Below are 27,531 nucleotides of genomic sequence, written 5' to 3' on the forward strand. Positions count from 1 at the left end.
AGTTTACTTATTTATAAACAGAATTATCGACAACTTGAAGAATCAACAACTTTATAAATCGATAACTTGAAGGAATCAACAAAAAGTGGAGTCGACAATCTCGGATGCAGTCCAAGATATACCCATCAACATAGTGGAATAAAGTAACTGTCAAGATAGTGAAATCGAAGAAACCATCATAGTGGAGTCAATGTAACTGTTCGGTAACCGTTTGTAAGCTCCCTTTGTAATATCTATTTGTAACCTCCGTTGATAACTGTTGATTATATGCATTAAATAGCCACATCGTTCTCTTCGAAGGTCTCCCACGCACAATCAAACAAACATGTTATTTTTCAATTTTGCACTGTAGTTATAGTTTTCACTGTAGTTATACTTTTCATACTCACGTCGTTGATTAAATTCTAGGATATTTCTTAGGTGTAGTTTCCAGATTCGCATCTCGATTAAATTCCAGCATTGCATCTTTATGTTATCAGGATTTGTTGTCAATTAAATTTTGGCACAGTTTGTGTTCCAACACAATTTGTGTACGTTTGGTTCCATCCAAAGTGATTACGTTCTTAGGCTTTATTGTCGATTAAATTCCGGCACAGTTTGTGTACGTTCAATTCCGTTTGAAGTGAAGTTATCGATTTTCTTGTATATTTGTGATATTTTTTATCCAGAATCACCATAGAACTTGTCTCCTCTAATAAAATCAAAGGACTTTCGTGAAAAATATTTTGCCACGGAGTCGACTTCCGACGAAACAATGACATTAGCAATTTTTACTCGACACCAGAAGAAAAGGAATACAAAAAGTGATGTAAGTGCTCCAATGCTTCCAGCCACTTTGTAATTGACCATCTCCTTTTATTTCAACAGCAAATAGATTACATTAAAATAAATTATGGATACACCGTAATATTAGCTTGGATCTTCTATTCTACGACCGCAAGTCCGTCGGATCTACACCCATCATACTAGAGAAACCAAATACATGAGTTTTGATTTCTGTTGTGCCCGTGAAATCTATGTTTTCTCGACGTGCAAGCTGTGATGATATTCCTTGTTTCTTCAAAGGGCTGTTGACGGTAAAGGAACTCGCCTACGATACTCCGCGAGAGCCCACAATGGATATATGTTCCTGTAAGCGGTATAGTGTAACATGCAGTTCTTGTTGAAAACCCCAGTGATTTCCTGCAATGCAAAATTTTTTACTATTAATAATAACAACAGGCAAAGTTCATGCTTAGATCATGTGGTTTCGTTGTAAGGCAATTCTTACTGAACGGGTTCTCTCTCTTAATCAGTTTTCTTTATTTGCCCTAGTTCCGGACCATGTTTTGTGTAGCTGAACAAATTGTTTTAAGGATAATATGCGTGGACAATAATCATCTCTAGGTTTTCCTAGTTGTATGGATTAGTGAACAGGAAATTCTTTCCAAGGATATTGGTGGCGCGCGCTCCTTTAATTCCTGAGGTATTGACCCTGCATGAGATCAATTTACTGAAAGGTACAAACCTGTTGAGGATAATCACCATCTTCCATTTGTGAATTGATAAGCAGCTTTGCAGCACGGTGCAGGGGAGTTGGATCCCTCTCCTCCTAATAGTAGTAGTAGATGAAATACCAAAGTCAGAAACTTTGCATTGAATATTGTTTGTAACTATCACCAAAGTATGGTTAATGCAACTGAGACCCAAATGACAATATCATCCACTGACCTGCCCCGCGTGAATCAGGCCCATCATAGCCCAAGCGGTTTGCACCAGATTTGATCTGTTTCGTTCAAGGGGAACGTGTTCCTACATCAACCGATTTGGCAATTAGAAAAACTAATATCTCTATGTTGCCAGAAAAGCATGCAACTAAAACAGCAAAAGCCGAACATGCTGGGAATGATCCCTCTAGAAATTACCTTCTTCGGGCAAGAAAGATAGCTCTCTCCCCACCCGCCGTTTGGCAACTGCGTTCGTAGAAGAAAAGCAACTCCTTTGCGGATAGCAGCACAATTGCTATACGTCTTGCCTGCAGCTGCTAGTCCTCCAAGCGCAAACCATGAGCCGTATGTAAAACAAACTCCCCAGCACCCGTACCTGCAAGAATTGCTCAATTAGTAAGCTGTTCCCTTAAATTATCTGAATTTTACACAAATACCCAATGGAAGAGTAACATACCACGAGCCATCTAGCTTTTGTACGTTCTCCAGATACTGTACGGAATTTGATATAAAATCCTCAATCTCCTTCTTCCTGTGCTCGGGATATAAGTTCTTGAACAAAACTAAAGCTTGGATAGCTGAGGAAGTGCATTCAACATATTCATGCTCGATGACGATGTCCTCAAAGAACTCTGTCGGATTTAGGAGCTGCAAGTGACAAATGACGATAAATAATGTCCTGATTTAGTAATTTATGAACAAACAAACTTGTCTAAGTCTGTGAGGACCATCAAGGAATTCCAAAAAATTTATTAAGTACTTACTTCTAGCCAAGCCTGAGCTCCTGCAGGCTCCCATGCTGGCAATCCGCCATTTTTACTCTGGAACAAGTGGCATTCAGGGATGATGTGATGATATTACAATTTATAATCATACTTCAACGAAAGAATCAAGTGGCAACGTGATTTTAGGATGTACGGAGCAAACAAAGTTTAGCCAATATTTCTTGCCTAGATCAAAGATTTTCTTCAGTCTTCTCAAGAAAGAAAAACAATAATATACTCACTTGTAGAGAAAGCAAGATGTTGACAGCGTCATACAATTTCTCTGGCTCCATCTTCTCACCAACAATTTCAGGTGGCATCATTGAGAAAAGCAAGCAACACTGAATAAACAGGGAAAGAGATTTAGTGAGAAACTGAGCAATTTAGGATTGGATTGGACCTGCAGATACTGTGAAGGCATTCATTGGAGTATTACCTTCAGACCTTCTGCAGTGCAATCAGAGACTTGCCAACCGTGATCTTGATCCGAAAATGTCCAAGATCCTTTAGAAATATGACGGTGCATGCTTTTGAAATCACCAGAAGGATTGTCCTTGACCTGGAATGTTGTAAAAACAGATCGATGCAGTCCAGCATATGTCAGGAAGCAAAAGAAACCAGGAAGATGTTTGGAGCAAGCGATGATCGCAAAACTCAAAGATCAAACCTGAGATTTTTTAATGAAGTCGTGTCCTCTAGCTAATACCGGTGCTATCTCCTCAGTCATATTACTGGCAAGCAAAGCTTGGATGGCGAAGCCCGTGTCCCACTCTTGGCTACCAAAACTCTGCATATGAATGAGCCAACCACCAAACTAAGCTTTCCTCTAGATGGTCTCACTTCACTAAATTAATCTTCTCCTTATTATAAGAATACTTCCACCTTTCAAATATGCAGCATAAGTACTTATCATTTCAAATTAAGCCCAATTCTGTTATAGTTCGGTGACACTACTGCTAACCTGCATTGTCATTCCATCTTCAGCAACCCAAAGGTAATCTGGTATCCTAGCAAGATGCTTCTGGAAATAGTCACTGTCTGGGTCTTCTACCCAGCAAGCAAGCATGCATAACACCTGTCCAAGTCAAAAGCGAAAAATATATTTTCAGTGATGTTTTCCCACGATGCAATGATTTTGCATTATATCTGTGTTTCTCCTCCTTAAATTTATGTATTCATTACCTTTTCTACACATCCAATTGTGATATATCGACTGTTCTCATCTTCGTAGTGAATGTGCTTCATCGTCACCTGAAGAGCCTTTTCTCTAAGTTTATTGAAGGGCCAACGGTTGAGAAGAGGCTCTGTAAATATGGAAAGACTATCCCATATCAGATCCTGTACTAAAGGATGGGGATAGTAGAGATCCTCCTGCAACACCAATTCCAGTAATTTCGTTAAAAATTTCTGACTCGTAAATTATCTGATTCTAGATTGATATCTTGGACCAGCTAGGGATACTTGCCTTGGCACAAAGATGGCGGACTTTTCTCCAGCAAATCGTGTCATAGGGTTGAGTATGAAGTTCTTCTCTCAACTGTTGAACAAGAGGTGTGATCGGGCCAACGAATCTTTTCCCGTACAAGTACGACATGGGCATGTAAACCATCCGACAGTAGCACCACATCTTAGCTACATTATTCAAAACGGGACTTTCAGACAACATATCCATATAACTAAGGAGAAACGCAGTCACACGAAACAGAAGTGGAAACTTTCTATCTTTCATGGGGAAATCTGGAAGGTTGGCCAATTCAATAACAAGCCAATGCCATATTCTTTTTGGTTCAGCAAAAACGCCGCGTGGTTTCAATTTGGAAACTAGTCCAACACCTTTGTGTCAATACCTGTGTAAAATTAAGTATACAAGACTACTATAGGATACCATCAAGGACAAGATCAAGGAAATCTGCGAAGACAAACCTGGGTGCACGGGGACGAATGAAGGCAAGATCCAGAACTCAGGGGGCATTGGGTTGCTTCCAGACCAATCAAAAAGGCCAAAAATCTACAGAGCATGTGACGAGACAACACGCAAGCGCAAGCGCAATGTCACTTATACGGTTCACTCAAACACATGCTCAGAACAATCTGGAGCACAAATTTTAGTCAATTATTGAAGGAAGAGCGAGAGAGTACCGAGAGCCAAGTCTTGCCCCAGGAGGGTACGTAGGTGACCCCACCACGGTCAAGAATCCATTTCCTGGCCCGAGTACAAGCATTGTCCAGGCCACCATCAGGCCCTTCCCCGAGAATGCGCATGCATATGTAGCTCAGGGCCGTGCAGAACATGGTGCTGTGACCTTCAATGTGGAAGCCCCACCCACCATCTTCATTCTGCAACAAAATTAATGCAAAACTCACACAGTTTCAAGTCGAAGTCTTTCAAAGTTCCTCTGCTGTTTTCTCCATCTGGGTCTGTTTCTTTTTGCGAAAAAAGAGTACCTGGTGGTTGTAGATGTAGCGGAGAATCTCTTTGCGATGCTCGGCAGGGAAGACGGCATTGAGATGGCCTGTGATGTAGACGCAAATCACTAGGGGAGGGAGGAAGTAGAGAGGTCCTGCGATCTCGGCAGGCCAGTGGCCGTCGCTGGCCTGCAGTGCGGAGAAGAAGCGGACGGTCCTCCTAAGGGCGGTGGAGGCCTTGTAGTAAGTGATGTCCTCGCCATCCTCCACCGTCACCGGCGGGACCGTCTGCTTGAACTGCTTCTCCCTCAAGAACTGCTCAGATATCATGCACCATGCGTCAGTTTAAGCTTGCCCATCACTTGGTATTACCACACGTTAAAGTTTTAAACTTTAGGACAAGCAACAACAGTAAAATTCCAATTGGTGTTTGAGAGTGACTGTCTTTCTCATTTCCAGAACACAATGAAAATGTTGAATTATGACGGGGATTCAAACAACTCTCAGATTAGTTCACAAATGGCATACCAAAGTTCTAAAGTAATTAAAGTGATTTTTTGTATGCGGAAGACATAATTCATCCCTCCATAAGTGTGTTTATTTTGTAAACGGCTTTCAGTAAAAACTATCTGTCCCTCACCGTTAGTAGTGGCAACAGAGGATATGTGCTAGTAGTCTACGAACCCAAAGTCTCGAGATCGAGGCGATCGCTTCACTCGACTAATTCATAAAATCTAGCATTTCTTCTTAGAATATAGTGACAAGCTTATTTTCAGAACACAAATAAAATATTCACGTTCTGGTGGACTTGGGGGATTGAGCTAGAGCGAAACTTTTGAAAAGGAAAGAAGTGCCAAGAGGACAGGGTGTGTGGCCACGGATCTTCTCCTTCAAAGGTAGAGGCCCGACAGCACCTGGGCTATACGTCGCTGAGACATAATACACGATTAATCAACGTAATTGGAAATTGATTCTACCTATCCATGTCGAGTTTGACACGTATGTACGGGTGCCTCTTTGTGTGCATGTTGCTGAATGAGAACGAGTGCGTATGTATGAGTGTTTAGGTGCATGGTATATGTTTTTAGCAAAAAAAAAAGGTGCATGGTGTATGTTATGTACCTGCATGCGCCAGAGGAGGTCGCCACAGGGCTTAACTTGGTGGCGGTGGTCGTAGAAGTGCCGGCGGGCGGCCTCGACCCCGGCGCGTTCCTCGGCGGTGCCGACCTCAGGGTCGAACTCCCAAATCTGCCTCCCCACGTAATTGTTGGTGCTGTACAAGTAGGGACCGTCCTCTCCTTCCGCTATCTTCAGCCTCCACATGCTGGTCCTCTCTTCTTCTCTCTCCCTTCAACTGATTATTATATCTATCGTTAGTAGCAGAAACGATAACAACAAAGCACGACACTAAGAGGGCAGCTAAAAGAAGACGGGAACAAAGGAGTCGTGCACAAATGAGAAGCAATTGTGCCATTTTACGAGGGTAAATTGGGTACCGAGTCGCAAAGGGAGGGCAAGAAGAAATGAGTGAAGTGATATGTATTGATTGAGCAGCTTGAGCTATATATTAAACAGCCTCGTAGAAATGAGCTTCTTATAGAAGCTGTGTGGATCCTGAAGAATTCTTTCTGGTGTGCATTCACGAGAAAAATATTGGGTGGTCCGGGACCTCCACGGAGGCGTGGTCCCGGACCACTCAGGAAGCGCCACGTGGTCCACGTGGCGCTTGTGGGGGCCGACTCGCCAGCCAGCCGACGACTCCTCTTTCCTCTTTCTCTGCTCTGCAATTCTCTCTCCTCTCCTCTCCGTCCTTTCCTTTCCTCATCTGAAGACGAAGAAGAAAAGCAAATATATTTCCTCTCCAGCGTCTCTCTCTCCAGCAAACACGCTTTCAAATTTTGAATCTCTTTTTTGGCTCTCAGATTCTGCTTCTCCGCTCATTTCTACTCCGGCGTTCGTCAAGCGGCCGTTCCCCGCTGTCACCGACGAAGCACATTAAGGCCGCCCCTCGCGCGCCCAAAAGGGAGTGAGGCAGAGGCCGAGGGGCAGGTGACCGCCCCTCGACAAGAGCTTCGGGTTCTCGAAGTTTTTGGGGAGCAACAACGAGCTTAGGGACGAGGTTGGGAGAGGACAATTTTTTTTGTTTAGTCGAAGGCGACAGCTCCCAAGGCGAAGGCTGCTGCTGCCGCCAAGCCCAAAGCAGCTGCGAAGCCGAAAGCTGCGGTGGGTGTGAAGAGAAAGGCGGCCGAAAAGCCAAAGTTGAAGCCAGCGGCGAAGGTGGTGTAGACTTCTGCGAAGGCGACGCCCTGTGAAGAAGGTTGCCCCGCGAAGTTGAAGACGATGCCGGTGAAGAAGGCCAAGAAATGAGCCGGTGCTGTGTTGTTTACTAGAGTAGGGGACGGTAATTTGGTAGTCGAACATGTTCATTCGCAGCATGAACCCATGTTATATGCTTGCTGTCCATTTTGTAGAAGAACATGTTCATTCGCAGCATGAACCCACGTCCTCCGCTTAACCAATATTTTCTCTTTCGCTAAGGGAGGGCAAGAAGGAATGAGTGAAGTGATATGTATGGACTCAGCAGCTTAAGCTATATATTGAACAGCCTCACGGAGAAGAACTTTTATAGAAGCCATGTAGACCCTGAAGACTTCTTCCTGCTACGCATTCGTTCCTCTTTTCCGCGGAAGTCATCCCTCCTGTACAGTCAGTTGCGAGCGGGCAATTCAGTACGCTGAGTGGTCCTCTTAGAAGTCGAAGCGCCCATGATTGACCCTCCATGATAACTCCTATTTGCGGAAGAGACCACAAAACTACTAATCATTGGACAATTCAGTTCGAGGAGTGGTCCTCCTACAAGCTGAACCATTGGACACTCCGTACACATTGTTTTCGACGTTCCCAAGGTGAATTTGAGCCCAAGTTATATCTATGTGGAAAGGGATTTTCCGTCCTTATACCCTAAAGCATCCTAAACAATTTTTTTTTACAATTAATTAGAATTAACAATTAGTATCATCAAATCTAATATTGATTATTTGTGTTGTTTCGCGATGACTGCAAAGAGTTTTTTCTACTCAATATAAGTGAAAGTGCGTCAATTTGTGGGGAGAATGATTTTGATGTTCGCAAGATCATTCTAACGTGTTTCAATGACTTATTTAATGTTATAAAATGAGGAGGAGGAGCATTAAGATAAAAGCTGACCATCATAAGCTCTACCAATATCTAAGTGTGTGTGTTTTTTTGACACCCCCTAGTAAGTGTATGGTTAAATAGGAAGCCCGCATTGGAGGTGCACCGCGTCATAGGATTTTGAAGGAGTGGTTCAAGGGTCGTCAAGCCATATGGATGAAATACTTAGGATATGCCCACATTAAGAAAAATTGTCCAAAAAATCCTAAAATTATTAAATTTTTGTCATTTTAGTCTTGAACCTTTTAATTATGGCAATTGGGTCATAAACCTTTTCACGTTTTATCAATTAAGTCCATCCGATCAATTTTAGCTGGAAATTATTGACGTGGATGCCGGCCATCCTACGTAGCACATACAGTACTGATGTGGATAATTTTTATAATATTTTAATATCTTTTTGAATTTTTATTTATTTATTTTTTCTTTTCTTTGTTCTTTTTTTTTCAACTTTTTCTGGTGAGGGCGTGGACGCAGAGGCCCTTGCCCAGACCAGGCGAGGGTGTTGCGATCCTCGCTTGGATTTGGGGGAGGGTGTCGTGGCCCTTGTCGGCTAGAGTTGTAAAAAAAATAAAGAAAAGAAAAGAAAATAATAAATAAATAAATTCAAAAAAATATTATTAAATATTGTCCACATCAGCGCTGTTCATGCCACATATGACAGCCAGTGCCCACGTCAGTGATTTCCGGCCAAAATTGGCCTGAAGAACTCAATTGGCAAAAAGTGAAAAAGTTTATGACTAAATTGACACAATTACAAGATTTAAGACTGAATTGACAAAAAATGTGTAATAGTTTAGGAGTTTTTGGACAATTTTTCCGCCCACATTTAGGGGGTGACTATTTTGAAACTCGGCCTAGTTTTGTTTTGATCTCTGGATGATGAATTATAGTTCTATTTCGGGCCTTGGATTATAAGTCAAATTGCAAGTGTAAATGTATACCATTGGTGCAATAATTGTGTGATCCATCTTAAAATTGATGGTTGAAATCATTCCATTTTTGTCATTTTCATGGCATGAATGGGTAATGGGCTACTAGAGCCCGTTTGATATAGCTGTGATTGAACGTAGCTCGATTGTGTTTAGCTGTATTGTGAAGTGTATTGTAATTTACATACTTGGTAATACATATTTTAAAGTTGCAACATCTTAAAATCGGCAAAAGTACACTAGAAGTGCCATAACTTGTATACGGCGATCACTTTGATGCCATAACTTTTTTTCAGATCACTTTGGTGTCAACTTTTTTGAAAAACGATCATTTTAGTGCCAATGCTGATGTGGCTCGCCGGAAATCCGATGTGGCGCTGACACGGCTCGCCGAAGAGGTCCACGGCTCGCTGGAGAGGTCCGGTTAGCATTAAAAACCAAAAACGACGCCGTTTAGCCCGCTGACGTGTACTTTTTTTAAAAAAATTAAATTAAATTAATTAATTAATTAAAAAAAAAACCTGCAGCAGCGGCGAGGGAGCCCTCGCCGCTGCTGCCGCCAACCCACCACCGCCGGGAAGGGCCGGCGGTGGTGGGCGCAGTGGTCGGTAAGGGCCGGATCCGGCGAGGGGAGACCTCGCCCAGCGAAGGCGAGGCCGACCTCGCCGTCGCCTGGGTCGCGACGGCGAGGCGAGACCTCGGCCAGCGAAGGCGAGGCCGACCTCGCCGTTGCCTGGGTCGCGACGGCAAGGTCTCGCCTCGCCCAGCAAAGGCGAGGCCGACCTCGCCCAGCGAAGGCGAGGCGCGGTCTCGCCTGGGTCGCGACGGCGAGGTCTTGCCTCGCCGAATCCGGCCCTTGCTGGGCGAGACGAGGGTCGCCGGGCCCCTGCCAGGGGCTGGCGACCTTGCCGACCACTGCACCCACCACTGCCGGTCCTTCCCGGCGGTGGTGGGTTGGTGATAGCAGCGGCGAGGGCTCCCTCACCGCTGCTGCAACCTTTCTTTTTTTTTTTTCTAAAAGTTTAAAAATTCGAAAAAAAGCCACATAATTTCCACGTGTATAAGTCACACCATTTTTTTTAATATAAATGCCAGGTCAGCTTTTTGGCCGGAATTTTGGCCGGAGTCACTAAAGTGATCTATTTTCCTCCGACTTGGCACCAAAGTGATCCGAAAAAAAGTTATGGCACCAAAGTGATCGCCGTACACAAGTTGTGGCACTTATGGTGTACTTTTGCCTCTTAAAATCGGATGAAGTTTCCTCCCAAAAGCTGCTATAAATTTATGTAGTTTTGGAGGAACTGTAATTATAAGGAATTTGCACCTCATAAAAGTTACAACGCCAATATTCATCGCTAAGGTATTGTGGGAAAGTTATACCAAACAACTTCTTAATAGCAAAACATGCTATTCATTTAACTTTTATGCCGAATGTTATATGTGGGATGTCATTAATTGGTATTTGTTTTCAATTTGTCAAAGATTGGTGCATAATAGCCTTTATGTCGTGCCCCGAACCCTACGTGCACGCAACATCCTGCTTAGATCTTTATGAATGCGACGTCCCAAGAGACGTCGCCGACCCAATCGAATTGCTAACGATTAAACGCATGCGGAAGCGAACTTACACAACCCCAAACAACAGTCATACGAGGGATAGAAAATGAAGCACTTGATACACAAACGAACGAATGTACTTTTATAAACATAAAGCCAACCTTAGGAAGGTTCATATATACAAGCCTTACTAGAGGCACTTCCTAACAGACCACTCGTATACAAAAAAGAATTGGTAGTCGGGTTATCTTAGCTTTTCTATCAAAAAAGGGGGATAGTCCAAAAAGATGAGGTATCCAAACCCATCGACCCTACTGATGGTAACCGAGAGGCGGCTCAGGATCGGACTCCATGCCATCTAGGTCGGACTCCGGATCAGTCACTGCCCCATCCGGGGGACCGAGATCCATGGGATCCCAGACCTCCTCCCCAATACCACCCGCAGGAGGTCTGTCAAAAACCATGGATTGGACCAAATATCACGTCCCCTTCTCGGATAAATCACGCTACAAACCGATGAGCCTTCCACCCGGGTAAACCCTCGTCGACCTAGACAGTGGACTCGTGCTTCTAGTAGGCCATGTCTGGACCAACTGCATACTCCGTAAACTCCGTGTCTATGTCCATAGGTACGCCAAAACGCAAGGGAGGAGGACGATTCAAGGTCGGGGGTCTGAAATGGTTAATAAACAACAATGAGAAAATCTCAATAAATAAACTTCCTAGGCCTCGCTTAAGATAACACGTACCTCCGGAATGCCCTAACATACAATTCTAACCCAACCCAGCATACCACAAAACAATCACATGCATTCTTACCTTGTCTTGGCAAACACATGCCCTACACGTTACAACCCAACGAGGCATGGCAAATGCTCCCCCGAGCACATCACGAAGTCATAATATCATAAGTGGTATAACATGGCAATTGCTTCCCCGAGCACACACGATACATGTCATTGCATAAACATGCATATCAACAATTAGTAATCAGATATGCTCGGTATCAATCTCAGGCACATAGCATTCCCCAATGCATATCGCACTCGTAATTGTCCAGATTATTAAACGACCTCTCAGGTATACAGCCGAACCCCCACCGGTGTCTTTTGGCGTAACCGGGCATCGTCCCGCTCCGTCGGGCATGGCAACATCTGGAACCCCCGCTCAGACGGCATTCCATAAGGAGTATCGGTCCGGCATTAACCGCGATACGGCATCATCTAGAACCCCCGCCGGGCATAGTCTAGAACCCCCGCCTAGACAGCACTATCATGACCATGCATGCAATCCATCACTCATTACCAATTCTTATCTTTGAGGATTAGCCGTTGCAAGTGTTTATGACGTACATAACTCTACGAATTAATATGTCATGGAATGCGTTTATATCAAACACTATGGCATTGTCCCGCCAATGAATGAATCCAAACAGCCATTAATAAACTGAACTCAACCATCAAACATCCCAAATCAGTCACGACTCATCCACAGCCAAATCAGTCATTAACGGGACCAAATCAACCATTAAATGATCCACAATTCAGCCACTGATTCAACATGATCATCCACTAATCAAACAAGCTTAGCCACTAACCAATAAGATCATCCACTAATTACTCAAGATCAGCCATTAATCCATCCGCACATTAGCCACTAAACTAACACAAAATCAGCCATTAATCCATCTGCAAATCAGCCACTAATCAGCCCCTAAACACATCCATTAGTCACAAATTATCCTAACTAAGGTTTAGGAAGTCACTTACTAAAAAACCTAAGCAAGAAGCCAAGCAAGCGGTAGCAGTAGCCACGGCAAGGGTGGTGAACGGCGAGTTGCTACGGTGGCGAATAGCAGATGGCGGCAATGCACGGCGTGAACGGCGGTGCAGGTGGCTGGTGACGGTGAGGTGGTGACGGTGGCGAGACGGTGGCGTGATGGTGATGGCCGAACAAGAGATAGGGAGAAAAAGATGGTGGCAGGTGAGCAATGGCGGTTGTGGCGATGGCTGACCACGGCGGCTCATGGCGGTCAGAGATGGCGGACGACGGCTGGGGATCGGTGATGGTCACGAGGTGGTGGTGACGGTGAACGGTGGTGGTGAGATGGCGGACGAGCAAGAGAGAGATAGCAAGGTAGTGGCAGCGAGCAGCACGGCCGCGGCTGTGGACGGCAGCGAGCGGCGCTCCTCTGGCGGCTAGACGGCGTGGACGCGGCTGCTGGTGGTGGGGCAAGGCTGGTCGGTGATGGTGGTGGTGGCCGAAGTAAGTGGGAGAGGGACAGTGAGAGTGATGAGTGAGTGAGTGATGTCTTGATCAAATGGGTGAGAGAGAGAGAGAGACAATCTAACAACCCTACTCAAAACCCCACCAACAACCCCACTCAAACCAATGGTCTAGATTCAATCTTCTCCACCAAGCCAAGATCCAAGGGTCTAGGTTCAATCTTCCTAAGCAAGCTTGAAGAATATCTAGTGGCAAACTTGAAAATGAGAGAGAGTGAGAAGGGGCACAGGTGTCCAATATGGCCCGCCAAGAGAGGGAGGGCACACTGACCAAATTTCCCTTCAACACGATCAAGGAATCCAAAATAACTCAGGGGTAAAAAAGTCTTTTCCAACTTCCGATCCGAATTTCACTTTTTCAATAGTTTCCGAGCGAACCGATAATTAGATGAGCTTAATGAGGCAGCATCCAACAGTTTAATCTTGATATCCTTGAAAGTTCGATACCCAAATTCGAATTCTAATTCGTGGCCAAAATCGATCAATAGTGACTTTAGTGTATCTCAAACTAACGGGCAGCTTTTAGGAGTTATGCGTGTTCGACCCGTGGTCGATTCGATATTGAGCCACGTTTAAGAAGTTTGAGAACATACTTTTCCTGATTCTCCATCTTGATCTAAAGTACTTAACACGAACATACTTCCGCTGCTGCAAACACCCTTAATCGGAACAAACATCTATCTCCAAGGTTCAAATGGAAGCCAAAGGTAAACCATCAATGATATAACAACGGCGGTTGTGCCGATTTTCGCACGGGCAAGCCACTGATGTTTCAGCACATGTACAATAGTGAAGGCCACTACATACTAGCGACATGAAGCAAGTACCTTGGGAATATGCGACACCTAAGCACCATCACACCTAAGCAAGTCCTCGAGCCATGTGGATGAAATGCTTAGGAAATGCCCACATTTAGAAAATTTGTCCAAAAAATCCTAAAATTATTACATTTTTGTCAATTTAGTCTTAAACCTTTTAATTATGACAATTGAGTTATAAGTATTTTCACGTTTTGTCAATTGAGTCCATCCGGCTAATTTTAGTCGGAAATTATTGATGTGGACGCCAGCTATTTTACGTAGAACATACGGTACTGATGTGGATAATTTTATAATATTTTAATGTCTTTAGCTGGAATTTTTATTTATTTTTGTTCTTTTTTTTTCAACTTTTGCCGGTGAGGGCGTGGACACAAACGCCCTTGCCTAGACCAACCGAGGGTGTTGTGATCCTCGCCTGGATTTGGGGGAGGGCGTCATGGCCCTTGCCGGCTAGAGTTGTAAAAAAAACAAAGAAAAGAAAAGAATAAAAAAAAAAGAAAAAAGAATAGAAAATAATAAATAAATAAATTCAAAAAAATATTAAAATATTATTAAATATTGTCCACATCAGCGCCGTTCATGCCACATAAGACAGCCGGTGCCCACGTCGGCGATTTTCCAGCCAAAATTGGCCTGAAGAACTCAATTGGCAAAAAGTGAAAAAGTTTATGATCCAATCGGCACAATTATAAGGTTTAAGACTGAAATGGCAAAAGTGCAATAGTTTATGAGTTTTTGGATAATTTTTCCGTCCACATTTAGGGGGTGACTATTTTGAAACTCGGCCTAGTTTTGTTTTGATCTCTGGATGATGAATTATAGTTCTATGTCGGGCCTTGGATTATAAGTCAAATTGCAAGCGTAAATGTATACCATTGGCGCAATAATTGTGTGATCCATCTTAAAATTGATGGTTGAAATCATTCCATTTTTCTCATTTTCATGGCATGAATGGGTAATGGGCTACTAGAGCCCGTTTGATATAAAACATGTTATTCATTTAACTTTTATGCCGAATATTATATGTGGAATTTAATTAATCGGTATTTGTTTTCAATTTGTCAAAGATTGGTGCATAATAGCCTTTAAAATAACGATATTTTAATTATTATGTTCCATCGTCTCTAATTAGCTGGTAAATGTATGTGGATATAGTGTAAGATATTTTTTTAATTTGAAAGGTAAAATTACAATTAAAATTTATTCCATTTTAGGGGAAAAAAAACGTATTATTACCTTTGATTTTAATGTTTTTGTCTTTTCCTCTTCTTTTAATTGTTTTCATTTCTTTATTTTATCCTTCTCCTTCTTCCTGAAGCAACTTCTCCAAGAAGGGTGACTAGTCGCCAGCCAACATCTGCGGCCAGTGGTGGTTAAAATGTATTGCCTGTGGCAAACGCTGGACAACTCCTGTCACCGTCCCATGAATTGCCCCGCCCTACGCTTCAAGTTCAAGGGGAAAATTATTGAAAATATATCTTCAGTTTGAGCTTGAAGCGAAAATATAAATTTCGAGAAAAAAAGAAAGAAGGAAATCTACTGCACGGAGGAAATATACGGACATCAATTTTATCAAGTCTTGGGCGTGAAACAGGAAAGTTCGTCTTGGACTCCGTTGGGAATATACGGAAATCAATTTCCGCATGGGACTCGGCTTCTTATTTCCATGAATAAGTCCAAAAGTATTTGTTGGACTTTGACCATGGAAAGTGGGCTTCTGTGGATTTGCTGATTGGTCAGAAAAAGAAAGAAATAAAAAGATGAGGATTATCTTTCCTTGATGAAGTCGGCAAAGAGGAAGGGGCTCCCCTTTATACGCATATAAATATTTGGACAGAGGGGTCCTGATACGCCGTTGTTGATAAAAGGCAGCGTGGTCTTCGTGCAGTCTATGAAACCTTGAAGCAACGCCTCTGTACGTGAGGTCTTTGAAGTGCCGTTTTTCTTGCGAGCGCTTGGCATTGGTTTCGTTCGTGCAATTACATTAATAATTTAGTGTTCAAGCTGAGTAAATCTTATGGTGAGATTTGTGTATAATTTCTTCGTGAGATTGAGAGATTATTTCGTGAGGAATTATGGAGCTAAACACTGCGTGAGTTATTGAGTGTAATTGGGGCTTAGGAAATACTTAGAGTGTTTGAGTGACTCGAGTGTGGTTATAATCTCCGTTATATTCCGTTATATCGCTTGATCTATAGTGGAATTTCGTGCTGCTCTATCCGTGGACGTAGGTCACTACGACCGAATCACGTAAATCTGATGTCAAATTTATTTTTTGTTTTGTCAATTTTATTATTCGATCGCTTAGCTTCCGTAATAGAAATTGTAGCTGATTTTCCTTGTCCTTCTTCCTCAGGTAACTTGTTCTGGATGGGTGACTTGTCGACAACCAACACTTATTGCCATTGGTGGTTAAAAGGATATTGCTGGAGGCCGCCGCTGGAGGACTCCTGTCCCCGTCTCATGAGTTGCCCCACCCTGTACTCCAAGAGGAAAATTGTCCGGTATAGGCGAGGCATCGCGGGGTGCATATTCTTTCTCTTGGTCCTCCCATTCCTTTCCTTTGATTGAAATAACTCGCATTATGAAGTGTAAAGGTCCAAGCTTAAGACCATTCATGCATCCAAGTGGTCCTCCATTTTACTTTCACAATCAAAGTCATTTCGCCTTTCCTTTTAATTGACTAAACATTAACACTTTCGCTATATCCTATCCTTGTTTGTCCATCTCACGTCAGAGTAGTCTCTTAAGTCTTTATCTTGCTTTCTATTGCTCTTTTTTTTTGTGTCTTTTTTCCATCAATTAACTTCTTCTCATATTGTCTTCCTCTTGAAAATATCCTTTTAACCACCAATGGCAATAAACTGGAGGATTCCTGTCCCCATCTCATGAATTTCCCCGCCCTACACTCCAAGAGGAAAATTGTCCCGGGGCATCGCGTGGTGCATATTCTTTCTCTTGGTCCTCCCATTCCTTTCCTTTGATTGAAATAACTCGCATTATGAAGTGTAAAGGTCCAAGCTTAAGACCATTCATGCATCCAAGCGGTCCTCCATTTTACTTTCACAATCGAAGTCATTTCGCCTTTCCTTTCAATCGACTGAATATTAACACTTTCGCTATATCCTATCCTTGTTTGTCCACCTCACGTCGGACTAGTCTCTTAAGTCTTTATCTTGCTCTTTCTATTGCTCTTTTTATTTTATTTTTTCCATCAATTAACTTCTTCTCATATTGTCTTCCTCTTGAAAATATCCTTTTAACCACCAATGGCAATAAACTAGAAGACTCCTGTCCCCGTCTCATGAATTTCCCCGCCCTACACTCCAAGAGGAAAATTGTCCCGTATAGGTGGGGCATTGCGGGGCACATATTCTTTCTCTTGGTCCTCCCATTCCTTTCCTTTGATTGAAATAACTCGCATTATGAAGTGTAAAGGTCCAAGCTTAAGACCATTCATGCATCCAAGCGGTCCTCCATTTTACTTTCACAATCGAAGTCATTTCGCCCTACTTTTCAGTTGACTGAACATTAACACTTTCGCTATATCCTATCCTTGTTTGTCCACCTCACGTTAGACTAGTCTCTTAAGTCTTTCTCTTGCTCTTTCTATTGCTCGTTTTTTATTTTTTCCATCAATTAACTTCTTCTCATATTGTAATATTTGGACCCAAAAAAAAAAAAGTCAAAAGTCAAAAGCAGCTACAGCAGAGCTTCAGAAACAGCTACAGCAGAACTTCTTCTCATTTAAGCCGAGAGCTTGCTCGGCCGAGAAAAGGAGAACAGAAAGAGAAGAAAAGAGAGAAAAGGAAAGAGGAAGAAGAAAAAGAGAAGAGAAGAGGGCTTTGCGCTGCAGAGGTCTCGCCAAGCCGATTCGACTTCGATTAGCAATGCCAAGTACGTATTCGCGCCTCTCGTTCGCTCAATCGGAATATTTTTCCGGGTTAAGGCTCGTATTTCGGAATTATGTGTTATTCGAGCGGCGAAGTTTGATTTTTGAGTCATTGAGTTGTGAATATATATAGAATTGGTAGTTTAGGGTGTTGCAAGGCCGTAGGATTTTACGGATCTTGATTTAGACTTACGGTTTGCCCAATATGAATTTTTTAAGTTGGCCGCGCAAGGTGAACAGTGCGCGACCAGCGGCTTTTAGGCCGATTTTCGTCGGTTTTCGGTTCAATTTTAGGATGGCCAAGTTGGGGCTTTTGTAATATTCTGAACGGGCTTTTTTTTTTTTAACTATAAGTTTGCTAGGATCGGAGTTCGATGGAGAAAGTTATGGCGCGATCAAGTTTCGCGTTGCGGACGGTTCGGATAATCGCTTTGGACGAGCGATTTGTGAGCGCGTTTGAGTCGTTTTGGTTAACATCTAAGCTTGGTTTAGTCGAGTCGTTAGTGAAAATGGTGTTTTACTTAGTGTTGACGTCGATTCTCGTTTAATTGATAGGATTACGAAATCGTCGGCGAGTTTAGCCACGTTGTTTGGTTATGGGGCATTCCCAGGTGAGTGGTGCTATCTCTTCTTTGAGTTTGTAAACTCATATTTCGAAAGCGATATAAATCAGATATGTTATGAGTTAAATAGCATTATTATTGCATAAAAGCTCGGATCGAGCATTTACTACTTTTTAGTATTTGAGAATGATTTGGGAATCGTTTTTGGAAATGTATTGTGAAAGGATACATAAGTATATTGCGTTACGAACTAGTTTATGAAATGAGCTCGAAAATGATTCAAGAAATGCTCTACGAAACGTATTTCCGGCGGATGAGCCGTGTTGCGAGAAAGTTATTTGTTTGGTTTGTGAAATGTATTCTGGATTGGATTTCTGATATTGGATGATGATTGTTTGATGCTCAATATCGCTGTGAGCCCATTGAAGGGCTTGGAGGTATGCATACCGGGTTAGGATATCCTTCTGGGCCGAGCCACCGGCTTTGTAGGTGGAGACCTTGCCAAGGGGGAATCTTGGTAGCCTTGTCACAAGTTTTGTGTCGTGACCATGGTTTGATATTGAGTAATAAATTGGTCAATGGAATGGACCATTGGCATGTACTTTTGATGAGATTCATTAATGGAATAGACCATTGATGTGTGATTTGAGATTAGTCAATGGAATTGACTATTGACGTGGTTTTTAATAGAGATTGATCAATGGACTTGACCATTGATGTTTATGATGATTTAAATGAGTATCTCTGAATTTGTATAAAACTTGTTGAAATGAAACAACTCATAAATGATTTGATATGTATTTTATACCTTGAGTTTGAATTACAAAGTTTTGGTATTTCTTTGTACATATGCATAGTGATTGCTCGATCTGCTTAGAAGAGATACGCACTGCTTACTGAGTTGTGGTTGCTCACCCCTATCTTTTCCCAATCTTTCAGGTTCTTTGGTTAGTAGCCTTTAGAGCGAGAGCAATATCATTTGGACTTTTGGGAGTTGGATTTTTGGGTGGTTTGAGGCTACATCCTTCGGGTGGAAGGACGGCCGTGTCATCTCCTATCTTGGTAGGTTTTGGGGTGTGACACATATTGTCTTCCTCTTGAAAATATCCTTTTAACCACCCATGACAATAAATGTTGGCTGTCGACGAGTCACCCATCGTGGGGTGAATATTCCATCCATTTGATAAGCAATTTTTATTTTTTATTTTTAACATACGTGTTCAACAAACACTTCTCGATAAAGTATTTAACAAAGTCTATATAATTTTATTTTATTTTTTGGAGCTTGCTTGGCTTTGAAATTTGACTTTTATTTAATGCTGATCTTTCCAAATTTGTAAAGACGTATGGATTTGATATTAAATAATATATATTTTTTCTCTATGCTTTCTGAAGGTAAAATAATTGTTCTTAAATTGATGGGGAACAAATAGGGTTTACATTAAGGGAAGTCCAAGCCCTCAATTAAGAAACATCTAATCCAGATCTCACTATGTGCCATTTCAATGTCTAATCCATCTCTTCAACCGTCACCACATACATATGTCTCGTGCGAGGTTGAGTCACGTGGCATGCTCATGTGCAAGCTTTATTCAATAATTTACTTTTGATGGTTACTTTAATAAATCTCTAATCCTAGCAAACCTCTAATTCTGCGTCTCTAGTTCTTATGTATTTTAATGACAAATCTCTAATCGATGTGAAAGAAGCAAAAGAATTATGCATATTTTAGTAATAACTGTCTAAGTATATATATAAGTGGGTAAACCTCAGGCGAGGTTGAACCACGTGGAATAATCATGTGCGAGCTTTATCTAGTAATTTGCTTTTATGATCACTTTAGCCAATCTTTAATTCTAGCAAATCTAATTTTGCATCTCTAAGTTTTCTGCATATTTTAGTAATAAATCACTAATTGATGTACGAGAAGTTAATAATTATGCATAATTTGTAGTACGGTGATGTATCATTCTCCTGCATGTCAAGCGACTCAGGCCCAAGATTAGATATTGAATCACAAGTTTAAGGCTCCGTTCGTTTCGCGGAAAATTTTACATTTCTAAAAAATATTTTCCAAGAAGCTATTTTCCTAGAAAATGGCACAATTTTTCGGTATTTGACTGAAAACTGAAAAAGTCTTGGAAAGTATTTTCCATTGTTTGGTATGGAAAAGAATTTCCTCCTTACACTACTTTTAATAAATTTTTATTTTTATTTTTTAAAAATATTTTTAATTTTCTTTTTTCTTTTCTTTTTTTTTCCTTCTTCTTCTTCCTCGGCCGACGAGCTCGAGCGTCGCAAAATCCGGCGAGTTGGGTGAGGCTCAACCCTTGCCTGAGGTCTATTCTGGTGAGGTCGAACCTTGTCGGCCTGTGGCGAGGCTCGAGCTCGCCTATGGCCGGTCGCTGGCCGCCGCCATGGCCAGCGACCAGCCGGAGAAGAAGATAGAAAAGATAAAGAAAAAGAAAAAAAAAGATAATAAAAAAATTAGAATTTTAAAAAAAGAAAATAAAAATAATTATAATGAATGATGAAAGAAGAAAGGGGGGAAAATGTTTTCCTCTTTTCAAAAAGTGGAAAATATTTTCCTCACTTTTGAAGGTGTTTTGTCCGTTGAGGGAAAATGTATTCCATGACTAGTCTATTTTTCGTGAAACGAACACCGAAAAATCCGAAAAATGTTTTTCCGGAAGTTATTTTCTGTGAAACGAACGGAGCCTAAATGTATATTGATCAAAAGATGAACCTGTAATTCCTACATTGAAAGGTTTCCAAGTCAGCTTTTTTTTATTTCCCCTTAGGTTGGTTATTCATTTGTAAATCGCTCTCAAATCAATATAAGCTATGCATCTGACGCTCTGTTCTTTAGTATCTTATTTTCTATTTGATTTTACGAAAAATCTTACCTATGTGGTATCAGGGCTAAGAATATGTGGGTTTATTAGAAATCTTGAGTTAGACATAAAAATGTGGGGATAAACAAAATTTGGTGGGAATGAGAAGATGCTATTCTGACAAAAAATTGGTAGAAAGCGTGAATTGATGGGCCGATCCTTTTCTTAGATGAATCGATGCATCGGATGTGGAAAGTAGGAATATGGGGACGATTTTTTCTTAGATTCACAAGGAAATTAGGAAAGTCAGATAATCATCCTTGCCTTTTCATACTCAAATAGCACAAGAGAGATTCACTGTAGGAAATAAAGAACTTGCTGCCTTCAATGTCATCTATTCGTGTCTCATCCATCCAAGTAAAGAGGCGGCAAAAAGTTTCTTCCTGATCGAGTGTAGCTGGGTTGCAATTTTGTCGATTCTCATGCATCTTCTAGGCTACTCTGCAGACACGCGAGTCCAATACGATATATTGTTTCCAAACATTCCTAAAAATATGCGATTTCTATCGTGAAGCGAATCTTGGGAACTGTTGGGGCTCCCTCCTTCGTGAAGCAGCACGAGATTGGTAATCTCCATAGCTCGTTGGGGAAGAGTCTTGGCAACATAATTATGAAGATTCAAATTATTTCTGAATATGTCGCTAGTGAGACTTAATCCCGTGAACATCTCTAATAGGAGGACGCCGTAATTGTAGACATGACCTTCTCTTGAGACCTGGCTTCTGCTAGCATATTTTGCAAGTTACGCATGCCAACATCTATTGCCATTGGTGGTTAAAATGATATTGTAAGTGGCCGCCGCTGGAGGACTCCTATCCTCGTCTCATGAGTTGCCCCGCCCTGCACTCCAAGGGGAAAATTGTCCCGTACGGAGGGGCATCGCGGGGAGCGTATTCTTTCTCTTGGTCCTCCCATTCATTTCCTTTGATTGAAATGACTCGCATTATGCAGTGTAAAGGTCCAAGCTTAAGACCATTCATGCATCCAAGCGGTCCTCCATTTTACTTTCACAATCGAAGTCATTTCGCCTTTCCTTTCAGTTGACTTAACACTAACACTTTCGCTATATCCTATCCTTGTTTGTCCACCTCACGTCAGACTAGTCTCTTATGTCTTTCTCTTGCTCTTTCTTTCTTTTTTCCATCAATTAACTCTTCTCATATTGTCTTCCTCTTGAAATATCCTTTTAACCACCAGTGGCAATAAATGTTGGCTGTCGACGAGTCACCCATCGTGGGGTGAATATTCTATCCATTTGATAAGCAATTTTTGTTTTTTATTTTTAACGAACGCGTTCAACAAACACTTCTCGATGAACTATTTAACAAAGTCTATATAATTTTATTTTATTTTTTGGCGCTTGCTTGGCTTTGAAATTTGACTTTTATTTAATGCTGATCGTTCCAAATTTGTAAAGACGTATGAATTTGATATTAAATTATATATATTTTTCTTTATGCTTTTTGAAGGTAAAATAATTGTTCTTAAATTGATGGGGAACAAATAGGGTTTACATTAAGGGGAGTCCAAGCCCTCAATTAAGAAACATCTAATCCAGATCTGACCATGTGCATTTTCAACATCAAGTCCATCTCTTCAACCATCACCACATACATATGTCTCGTGTGAGATTGAATCACGTGGCATGCTCATTTGCAAGCTTTATTTGTTAATTTACTTTTGATGGTTACTTTAATAAATCTCTAATCCTAGCAAATCTCTAATTATGCATCTCTAGTTCTTATGCATATTTTAATTATAAATCTCTAATCAATGTAAAAGAAGCAAAAGAATTATTTATATTTTGGTAATAAATGTCTAAGTGGGTAAAGCTCACGTGAGGTTGAACCACGTGGAATAATCACGTACGAGCTTTATCTAGTAATTTTCTTTTATGATCACTTTAGCAAATCTCAAATTCTAGCAAATCTAATTTTGCATCTCTAAGTTTTATGCATATTTTTGTAATAAATCACTAATCGATGCATGATAAGTTAAGAATTGTGCATGTTTTGTAGTACGGTGATGTATCGTTCTCCTGCATGTCAGGCCCAAGATTGGATGTTGAATTACAAGTTTAAATGTACATTGATCGAAAGACGAACCTGTAATTCCTACATTGAAAAGTTTCCAAGTCAGATTTTTTATTTCCACCTTAGGTTGGTTATTCATTTGTAAATCGCTTTCAAATCAATATAAGCTATGCATCCAACGCTCTGTTCTTTAGTATCTTATTATCTATTGGATTTTACGAAAAAATCTTACCTATGTGGTATAAGGGCTAAGAATATGAGGGTTTATTGGAAATCTCGCGAGTTTGACATAAAAATGTGGGGATAAACAAAATTTGGTGTGAATGAGAAGATGCTATTCTGACAAAAAAATGGTAGAAAGCGTGAATTGATGGGCTGATCCTTTCTTAGATTAATCGATGCATCGGATGTGGAAAGTAGGAATATGGGGACGATCCTTTCTTAGATTCATAAGTAAATTAGGAAAGTCATATATTCATCCTTTCCTTTTCATACTCAAATAGCACTAGAGAGATTCATTATAAGGAAATGAAGAACTTGCAACTTTTGATGTCATCTATCTGTGTCTCATCGGTCCAAGTAAAGAAGCGGCAAAAAGTTTCTCCCTGATCAAATGCAGTTGGGTTGCAACTTTGTCGATGCTCATCCGTCTTCTAGGCTCCAGCACAGACCAAGCGAGTCCAATACGATATATTGTTTCCAAACATTCTTGAAGCATGCGTTTTCTTTCGTGAAGCGAATCTTGGGAACTGTTGTAGCTCTCTCCTTCGTGAAGCAGCACAGGATCGGTAATTTCCATAGCTCGTTGGGGCAGAGCTTCAGCGACATAATTATGAAGATTCAAATTCTCTATGAATATATCGCTAGTGGGACTTAATCCCGTGAACATCTCTAACAAGAGTATGCCGTAACTATAGACAATACCTTCTCTTGGGAAAAAGTGCCAAAAAAGTCCTAAACCTTTTGCATAAGTGCCAATTTAGTCCTAAACCTTTTGCATTGGTGCCAATTTAGTCCTAAACCTTTTTTTGGTGCCAATTCAGTCCTAAACCTTTTTAATTGGTGCCAATTCCGTCCTAAACCTTTTGTTTTTGTGCCAATTTAATCATTCCGGTCAATTTTGACCGGAATTTGCCGACGTGGACGCCTGCTGGCCGGCGGCCGGTCACCGGCGCCGACGTGGCGCTGACGTGGACAACTTTAATAATATTTTAATATTTTTTTGAATTTTTATTTTTTTTCCTTTTTTATTTTTTTTTCCTTTTTTTTTAGGTCTCTCTCCTTCCTCTGGCCGGTCGCCCGGCGAGCGGGCTAGAGGCCGGCAAGCTCGACCTCCCCGGCCACTGGCGAGGCTCGCCCTCACCGACCACTGGCGAGGGCGGCCTCGCCCGGCGAGGCCGAACCTCGCCTTGGTCAGGCGAGGCTCTACCTCGCCGGCGGCTGGGCGAGGCCCGACCTCGCCCGGATTCGGCGAGGTCGGGCCTCGCCCGACCATGGCGCGGCTCGCCCTCGCCGCGGCCTCCGGCGAGGGCTCGGGCCTCGCCGCGGCCTCCGGCGAGGGCTCGAGCCTCGCCGCGGCCTCCGGCGAGGGCTCGAGCCTCACGTGGTCGGGCGAGGCCCGGCCTCGCCGGATCTGGCGAGGTCGAGCCTCGCCGACGGCCGGGCGAGGCTCGACCTTGCCGGATCCGGCGAGGTCGGGCCTCGCGACCACGGCGAGGCTCGGGCGCCCGGCCGTCCTCGCCAGTGGCCGGTGAGGGCGAGCCTCGCCAGTGGCTGGCGAGGTCGAGCTCGCCGGCCTCTGGCCGGTCGCCGGTCCAGCGACCGGCCAGAGGAAGGAGAGAAACCCAAAAAAAAAAAGTGGAAAAAAAAGGAAAAAAATAAAAATTCAAAAAAATATTATTAAAGTTGTCCACGTCGGCGCCGGTGACCGGCCGCCGGCCGGCAGGCGTCCACGTCGGCAAATTCCGGTCAATTTTGACTGGAAGGACTAAATTGGCACAAAAACAAAAGGTTTAGGACTGAATTGGCACCAATTTAAAAGGTTTAGGACTGAATTGGCACCAAAAAAAGGTTTAGGACTGAATTAGCATCAATGCAAAGGTTTAGGACTGAATTGGCACCAAAAAAAGGTTTAGGACTAAATTGGCACTAATACAAAAGGTTTATGACTTTTTTGGCACTTTTCCCCCTTCTCTTGAGACTTGGCTTCCATTAGCATATTCTTCAGTTTACGCGTGCCATGATGTAAGAAATGCCAAAAACAAGAATTTGAATTCACAAAAACACTAGTCTCTAAGCTTTCTTGGGTGGGGGGTGGTTGGGTTGGGTTGTTGGAGATGTTTACTGGAAGCGGCATAACCAATTGGTCCTCTTAAACCAGCAGAACTCATGTTTGCTCTAGTGTCAGATGTGGATTCAATTCAAGGACAATCTTCGCCAACCCAAAGTCACCAACATGTCCAAGCATGTCAGCATGTAGAAGGACATTGCTTGGCTTTAGATCACAATGAATTATTGGGCTTTCGCATTGATTATGGAGATAATCTAATGCATAAGCAACATCAATGGAAATGTTTATCCTTTGGACGAGACTCAATTTCTTCGAGTGCCCATCTGCATCATTTGGAGTTGAATTTGGGTGCAGCCACTCTTCTAGGCTGCCATAGACCATGAACTCGTAAACTAAAGCCTTAAACTCCTCACCCTTATAATCAATGCCTGAGCAAGCCGTCAAGACTTTCACAAGATTTCGGTGTTTTATACGCTTTAAAGTCTCGCACTCAGCTTTGAAGCTCTTGAGAGCGCCATCCCGCATTAAATTAAGCACCTTCACTGCAATGAGATTTCCATTCTCCTGGAGTAGCCCCTTATAGACGGACCCAAAACTTCCAACCCCAATTAGATTAGTCAAAGAAAAACCATCGGTTGCTTTTAGAAGTGTTCTATAAGACAGATTCAGTAATGAATCATCTGAGGAGCTTGAAATCGGCTCAATTTTTTTTTGCTTTGACCAACATAGATATAGGAAAGTGACAACGAGAGTTATTCCGACATGACCAAAAACAACGGCTATGGTGAGGTTCAACTTATGGACTCCTTCTCTGCTTTTGGATTTTCGAGAGACGCACTCAAGGAGCTTAAATTCAGGCATTCCTCCACATGGCTTTTCATTTCCAAAGACAAAAGTCGCACTCACATTCCTAAAAACTCCTTGGGTGGGTAGCGGGCCTTCCAAATGATTGTAAGATAAATTCAACTTTTCCAAAAACTGAAATGTCTCTAAGAACTTTGGAATTTCAGTATCGAAATTGTTTTTCAAAAGGTCTAGTTCCTCAATGCTTCTTAATGAGCTAATTGGTTGAGGAATGGATCCATGGAAGAGGTTATCTTGCATTCTTAGTACTCTCAGTGCATCACAATTGCCTAGACTGCTCGGGATTTCACCTTTCATAATATTTCCTGAGACATCCAACTCGTCCAAATGTTTCAAGTTCCCTATTTCCATTGGAAGGACTCCACTCAGATGGTTCTGAGACAAATTCAAATAGATGAGGCTCCCAGCCTCGGGGAATGTTACGGGACCAATAAGATTGTTACTAGAAAGATCTAGTCTTGTCAAGGTCTGGTACCACTATAGGTATGAAGGAATCGGCCCTTCGAAGTTATTTTCAGAAAGATATAAAAAGATCAATCTCTGTAGATTTTGCAAAGAGGATGGGATTATGCCAGATAGATTATTGCCTGACAAGACAAGTGCTGCAAGGTTCGAAAGGTTTCCTAAATCTGACGGGATTAGACCCGAAAGAAGGTTGCCTCCCATGTGTAATCTTTGAAAGGTCACAAGATTACCAATCTCTCTCGGGATTTCACCCAATATCAGATTCTGTCCTGCTCCCAGACTTGTTAAATTAGTGGAGAAATTACCAATGCATATTGGAAGCATCCCACCAAATCTATTTTCATTCATCTCTAATAGCTCCAAGTTAGTTGCATTTGTTAGGGAGCAAAGGAAGCTCAGTTCATATGCATCGGACCCTCCACTGCCAAGATAATTAGTGAATAAGGTAACCCACTCAAGGTTACGGAGATTTGCCAATGAAGGGACCTTTCCGGAGAACTCATTGCCTCCAAGTGCGACAAAACTTAGATTTGTGGCATTGGATGTCGACAAAGGAATTGATCCAGTGAACTGGTTAAAAGATATGCTCAGAACTTAAAGGTTTGGTAGAGTGAATCCTATATCTTCAGGAAAATTGCCGTGCATCTGGTTCATAGGTACATCGATTCCAGTCAACGAAGACAAGTTGAAGACTGAAGGTGGAATGGTACCCAAAAGCCCGTTGCTTCCAAAGGCGAACCCTTTTAGTTTGGTTAGTCCATCTAGAGATTGGGGAATAATCCCACTTAAACCATTTTGGTTACAAAAAATCCATTGCAGGGATGATAAGTTCCCTACGAAAGAAGGGACGCTGCTAGTTAATTG

The 27,531-nt window shown here is 42.1% G+C and overlaps 2 protein-coding genes across 2 annotated transcripts; both read right to left on the minus strand.

The window, feature by feature from the left end:
• Positions 1-1,047: 1,047 nt before the first annotated feature.
• On the minus strand, positions 1,048-6,225 carry LOC115681675 (beta-amyrin synthase-like). The gene is made up of 16 exons (XM_030605691.2): positions 5,999-6,225; positions 4,916-5,191; positions 4,610-4,807; positions 4,394-4,478; positions 3,936-4,102; positions 3,653-3,841; positions 3,432-3,545; positions 3,138-3,257; positions 2,907-3,029; positions 2,713-2,811; positions 2,471-2,527; positions 2,164-2,354; positions 1,905-2,082; positions 1,711-1,791; positions 1,508-1,591; positions 1,048-1,182 (listed from the first exon to the last, which is right to left on the minus strand). Exons 1-16 carry the CDS (start codon positions 6,197-6,199, stop codon positions 1,060-1,062), a joined length of 2,286 nt encoding a protein of 761 aa, XP_030461551.1. The 5' UTR covers positions 6,200-6,225; the 3' UTR covers positions 1,048-1,059.
• An 18,612-nt stretch (positions 6,226-24,837) lies between these two features.
• LOC130138219 (probable LRR receptor-like serine/threonine-protein kinase At3g47570) lies at positions 24,838-26,553 on the minus strand (the record flags this gene model as incomplete). The annotated part of the gene is made up of 2 exons (XM_056311636.1): positions 25,467-26,553; positions 24,838-24,854 (listed from the first exon to the last, which is right to left on the minus strand). Coding segments are annotated over exons 1-2 (1,104 nt in total), but the record flags the coding sequence as incomplete, so codon positions are not given.
• Positions 26,554-27,531: the final 978 nt, after the last annotated feature.

The sequence above is a fragment of the Syzygium oleosum genome, unplaced genomic scaffold (genome assembly GCF_021117445.2).
Source record: "Syzygium oleosum isolate NSW1041296 unplaced genomic scaffold, Sole_v2.1 Sole_v2.05, whole genome shotgun sequence".
Taxonomy (NCBI): domain Eukaryota; kingdom Viridiplantae; phylum Streptophyta; class Magnoliopsida; order Myrtales; family Myrtaceae; genus Syzygium; species Syzygium oleosum.